Source organism: Osmerus mordax, chromosome 9, assembly GCF_038355195.1.
Source record: "Osmerus mordax isolate fOsmMor3 chromosome 9, fOsmMor3.pri, whole genome shotgun sequence".
NCBI classification, from domain to species: Eukaryota; Metazoa; Chordata; class Actinopteri; order Osmeriformes; family Osmeridae; genus Osmerus; species Osmerus mordax.
In genome coordinates this window covers 13533184-13539285 of record NC_090058.1, presented here as the reverse complement: position 1 = coordinate 13539285, position 6102 = coordinate 13533184, and the positions used below count along the sequence as shown (strand labels likewise).

The 6102-nt window shown below is 44.4% G+C and overlaps 1 protein-coding gene across 1 annotated transcript; it reads right to left on the bottom strand.

Annotated features, from left to right (window-relative positions):
* Positions 1-367: 367 nt before the first annotated feature.
* Positions 368-4624, bottom strand: rpia (ribose 5-phosphate isomerase A (ribose 5-phosphate epimerase)). The gene is made up of 9 exons (XM_067243324.1): positions 4383-4624; positions 3501-3561; positions 3183-3238; positions 2942-3001; positions 2362-2426; positions 1953-2021; positions 1646-1787; positions 1182-1281; positions 368-1023 (listed from the first exon to the last, which is right to left on the bottom strand). The coding sequence occupies exons 1-9, from the start codon at positions 4587-4589 to the stop codon at positions 926-928; spliced, it is 858 nt and encodes a 285-aa protein (XP_067099425.1). The 5' UTR covers positions 4590-4624; the 3' UTR covers positions 368-925.
* Positions 4625-6102: the final 1478 nt, after the last annotated feature.

Sequence of the window (6102 nt, the reverse complement as noted above, 5' to 3'; positions counted from 1 at the left end):
GCGAACGCCCCGGTTTCTGAAGGGTAAACAGTTAAGTTGCAATGGGCCAAAACCATGATAGTAATAATAACAGACAGCCTCGCATTTTCACTTTTTACTATCGTTATACTTTTTTGGGAGGGGGGGCTGGCTATCCCCACTACTGGATCTGCTGATTATTCTGCAATGGATACTAGTACTTCATAAACAAAATCAGACCCACCACACGACCGATTTAAGATAGACTTGGCGCCCCCTAATGGAAAGTAGGTACATTTCATATACAGGAGCACAAATTCAGTGAGCATAGCAACACAATCCTCTGACACCAAGGTGAGAAAGTGTTAATGGTGGTTTAAGAATCACCAGGGAAAACACCACAAACCAACAGTCTTCATGGTTATTTATTTGGTCCTGTATTTAGCTGCAACACAAACCAGTGTACAGCAGCTAAATCTCACACTACAATCTCAAATCATCACAGTTGAATTGGTAGGAGAAACTTAACAAAACGCTGGTGCAAAATCATAAAACATCCTCCACAATCGAAGTCACAAAACCGCATCCTTAAATCTCTCAGAAGCTATGATATAAAACAAAAGTAAGGCATTGTGTGTCATGGTATTTTAGCCTGAGGCTAACACATCAAGTTAATTATGAACAAGGGTTATAATCTACAACTCTGTTGTCAAAGACAATCCACTGTCTTTCTACAACACCCAAACTTGAGAAAGGTTGCTTATTTTGTATGGTGTTGAAACAGGTTTGGCCATGACATGGCCTCCAGTGACGGCTTGCACACACAGAAACCACATGCAAGCAGACAGGCACAGAAGTTCACAGACATCCAGAGTACTGCTTGGGGAGGGGGGGAAGGGGAGGTCCTCTGAGGTCCTACAGCAGACTGGGCTGCTCCTGTGGAGGAAGTTCTGATGCTCTGGACAACTCAGTTAACTGGAGGGTCTCTGGTCTTCACACTCCCATCCTCCATCCCGAAGTACACCCTCTCAGCCATGCCCACAAAGAGCCCCGTCTCCACCACACCTGGGGGAGGGAGAGAGGGAGGGAGAGAGGGAGGGAGAGAGGGAGGGAGAGACAGATGGACAACATAGCAAGTGATCAGTGAGGAGAATGAAAGAGCAGGTCCTGGTCCTCTTACAGCGGGTCACGCAGGAAACGGACCGCCTCACCCCTGACCTCACCTGGGATCATCTTGATGGCCGTATTGACCTCCTTCCAGTTCTGGGCATGCTCAAACTTCCAGTCCAGGATGAAGTTGCTGTTGTCTGTCACCACCGGGCCCTGGGACAGAACACAGAACCCTGATGAGAACACGCTTAGCACCGTCTCCAGTGATCCAGTTCTAGTCAGTTCCAACCAGTGGTCAAACAGAACTCTGGGATATTTTAATATTCATTACAGGGTAATGTTTTTTGGAGGAAAAAATGGTGTGCTTTCCTCCCTCTCCCTGGTCTGAACTTTATAGTTACAGTGCGACCCTGACAGACAGTAGCAAACACCAAGAGGACCAGCAACAGCAAACAATACACACACCCAGCCATGGACAGGGGCAAAAACCAGGCAGGGAGGGAGGAACGGGGAGAGAGAAAATGAGGGAGAGAGAGGAAGAGAGAAAGCGAGAGAGAGAGAGAAAAAAAGAGCTCACGGCCTTGCTGACGGCCATCCTCAGGACGGCCTCCCCTCCGAAGCGCTGAGCAATGGTCCTGGACACGGGGACATAGGCTACAGGCAGCACCTCAATGGGGACACCCTTCTTCCACTGCTGACCCAGACACCTGGAGTCCTTCCTAGCACACACACAGGGAGACACGCAGAGACACACATACACGCATAGACACACACACACACACAGAGACACACACACGCATGGAGACACACATTAAACTCACACTCCAAGCCTCATCTAGTTAATGTCTTTGTATTTAAACTGTCAAATACACACACACACACACCTGTAGTCAGCGATGACAATGAAATGTTTGGCACATCCTGCCACTATCTTCTCCTGCGCCAGACAGCCCCTATTATGAAGAGAGGAAGACAGAGAGGAGTGTAAGAAGGAAAGATGGATAGAAGAGTGTGAGGACAGAAGAGAGGAGTGTGAGGAGAGAAGAGAAGAGGAGTGTGAGGAGAGAAGAGAGGAGAGGAGTGTGAGGAGAGAGGAGAGGAGTGTGAGGAGAGAGGAGAGGAGAGAGAAGAGGAGTGTGAGGAGAGAGGAGAGGAGTGTGAGGAGAGAAGAGGAGTGTGAGGAGAGAGGAGAGGAGTGTGAGGACAGAGGAGAGGAGTGTGTGGAGGAGAGGAGTGTGAGAGACTGCTGTGTTGTTCTGGGATTTGGAAGGCAGACAGGGTGACCACACCTACCCTCCTCCTTTAATCAAGGTGAGGGCAGAGTCCACTTCATCTGCCCCGTCAATCGCTACATCCAGCTGGGGGGGGAGAGGAGGAACAGGGGGAGGAGGGGGATGGGGAAGGTGAAGAGGAGGAGGGGAGTGAAAGAGACAACTTATCAGGCCAGCACACAACAGACCACCAGATACTGCTGACGCACATCAACATGTCAAACAGATAGTAGAGTGCAGAGTCTACAGCAGATAGCAGTAGTAGACAGCAGACAACAGTGGGTGGTGGTGTGTAGTAAAGAGTATAGATGGTGTGTAGTAGACAGTATAGATGGTGTGTAGTAGACAGTATGGATAGAGTGTAGTAGACAGTATAGATGGTGGGTAGTAGACAGTATGGATGGAGTGTAGTAGACAGTATAGATGGTGGGTAGTAGACAGTATAGATGGAGTGTAGTAGACAGTATAGATGGTGTGTAGTAGACAGTATGGATGGAGTGTAGTAGACAGTATAGATGGTGTGTAGTAGACAGTATGGATGGTGTGTAGTAGACAGTATGGATAGAGTGTAGTAGACAGTATGGATGGTGGGGCTCCAGTACCTCTGGGTGGCGGTCCAGGTCTGAGAGAGGGAGGCCATGCTGCAGGATGAGCTGACGAGCCTAGGAGGAGATCCACACAGCCTTACTGACAGACATACAAAACAAAGATAGAACCCTAACCTCTAGTGATAGAACCCTAACCCTGTAGTGATAGAACCATAACCCTGTAGTGATAGAACCCTAACCCTGTAGTGATAGAACCCCAACCTCTAGTGTTAGAACCCTGTAGTGATTAACTCACCTGGAAAGAAGTGGGGACACACACAATGTTGAGTTTCTCCTGACGAACTCTTTCCGCTGAAACAACGTTGCAACATCATACGTAACATTATAACATCGCTATCCACAACATACTTCACATATGAACATCCCCATACAAAACATATGATTGTCACAGAACATTGCATCATATCCTCCTTATCACACATGAAACACGTGATTAGATAGAAATGAATTATTCCTGAAGATAAATTCTGAAATCATCTACACACTTCAGAAAACAAGATGATCTCTAATTTGTACATATGTATCCCCACAAAGAAGCCTGAGCAGTACTCACCTAATCTGTCCACTGCATAGACGATGGTGGATCCACTGCCCACTCCCAACACCTGGTTGTTCTAAATGTGGAAAGAAACGTACATTTGAAAATGTCCCACCATAGAAAACCAAACACAGCTCTGTAGTTACATTTACAGTCAAAATTCATGGATCAGCAGTGCATAGTTTGAACATTATTTCGGTAGTTAACGTATGATTACAGTGCAAAATAACAAGAACCGTCGGAAATCTAGTTATCTGCTACCATGCACGGTGACAATAACATCTGCGATTAGAACGGACAAATTCGCAGTTATCCCAAGAAGTGATATGCAACATGTTTTAATGACAATGAAAGATACTTGATTACACCAGATGCTTCTTCCTGAAAACGTTGGTTGCTTGACAGCTTGCGAAATCATTATTTGGTCATCAGGTTCATGCAATTCACAATAAACAATCTTAAAGTCTTGAAAAGGAGACCTCTTAAATCACTTACGTAACGTTCAAACATTCAACATTAGTAGCTCTAGCTAGGTGATGGCAGAGTTAGAAAGGTTGAGTAAGGTTAACTTTGCAAGCTACACTACAACTTGTCCGTAAGTGATAACGGATAAGAACTGCACTGTGTTTAGTCGTAAACTGTAGTCCTTATTCATCAGCATTTCAATATAGTCTACATGCTTTCATTTTGTATTATACCAGTTTTGCTCTGTAGCACGAAGTCATTTCGCAGATGCTGGACGTTCCTAATTATCGTTAGTTAGCGAGCTAGCTAGCTAGCGCTCCCGTACTGCTGCCTTGCAGATTGTTTAACTAGCTGAGAAACCCATATCACAAACATTACATAGCGATGGCCGCAGAGTACATGCATCGAGTCATTAAGCTATATGTTTCTCACCTGCACATGGTTGTCCACCGCGGCGTAACCGGCCAGTTTCTTAGCCTCTTCTGCCATGACCACCGAGTCACTGCGCCCCGTCAACAATCGCACGTGCTTCTCAGCCTCTAGATTCTGGGGATACTTCCTCCCCGAAGAGGCGGAAAACAGCCCAGCAGCGTGGGTGTGACCAGAGCCGACCCACCTCTGCAGTCGTAACATGAACATAAGAAGGTCCGCAGCCTCCCAATGTCATTTACTTTACGGATGAGTGTTGCTTAACATGGCGAGTTCGCAGTTGTGTTTTCCTGCTAGCAGTAAACAAAACTATATACCAAGAACATTCAGCATCGTCATCTGCACATGATTTGGATATCTGCGAATCAGTTGAGTGCGCATTAGAGCTACGTTCAGAACAATTTCTAAACAAGTACAGCGTTGACGTTTTAAAATCTCAACAAAAGTTCAAGGGACCACCGTAGTAATCATCACTATTACTCTTTATTTGGCAAACAGCTTAAGATCTCTTTTTCAGTGTACAGTATATACCATAGTAAACGAACACATTCTGTTTGATAAACGTTTATCATATTTTAACATTTTACAGCTTACAAATATAGCTGATCTTTTTGACAAAATTACAGATCTGTTTCACACCTAAATTATTCTATATATGCTATATAAAAATCCACAAATTATACATTCATGATTAGAAAAAGTATATAATAGTAAAACACCACAGTAAGTAACCTCAACAAATCAAATTGGGAGGTGGGAGGTGTAAGGTTTCACAAACAGATACAAATCTTGACTCAATCTGCGGGAGTTGACTGCAATTAAAATGAGGAGCCTTAAAGATTTCAAGGAACAACAACAACAGCCTACTGCCATACAAGAATAATATAGTAGCCTTCTGGCTCATCTGGTACAAAGTTAGAAACGAATACCTTGTCATGGACCGTATGTATAATCGAGAAAACTAAAGTTTGAATGGCAAACTAGGCCTACATATTATTTACGTAGCCTAATACATATATCTCTCACCAGCGCTGTGTTAAGGATTAGTCAGGGGATTATGGAAATGTGTTCAGCTCTTTCCTGTAGCCTACTATCTTGGGTGCCTAATGAGCCATTTACTTATACTTAAATTGACTTGAAACTGAGATCTTTGTTACATCATTAAAACACAGTCAACTGCCTGGGAAGCTGCCATTCTTCAGGGAACTATAACCACAGTAATAAAACATGTTATTCTCCCTTACATGCTCAAATGAATGATCGCTAAGAATGGAATGTAACTTGTACCATTGGTATGAACTCGCTTATAGCGTCATCCTGCCTGCCACCTGCAGGTCTGCAGTGGTGCACAGTGGGACAGCCTGAGACTGGGGCAGCCGCGGTTGGGATAGGATGCATTTGGGATGCATTTAGACTAACAGTATTGCTGGATTCACGATCATGGTGGGACAGTGTCGTGAGTGAGTTGTCTCTTGCAGGACTTGCAGCATTATAAACTTTTTGTTTGTACATGCCTTGTTAGGATAACATGTCATCACTACGATGGCTGTATATCAAAAACCCAGTTCTTCAGCAAACAAGAGTGCAAGTGTATATAGTATAGAAAACATATCTTTTTTTGTTACTAAGATAACTTCTCATGATTATATGACGAGTTTTGCAAGCACTAATCTGATCATAAACAGGTTTACTTAAAACAGGGCTAAAACAGACACGCACAACT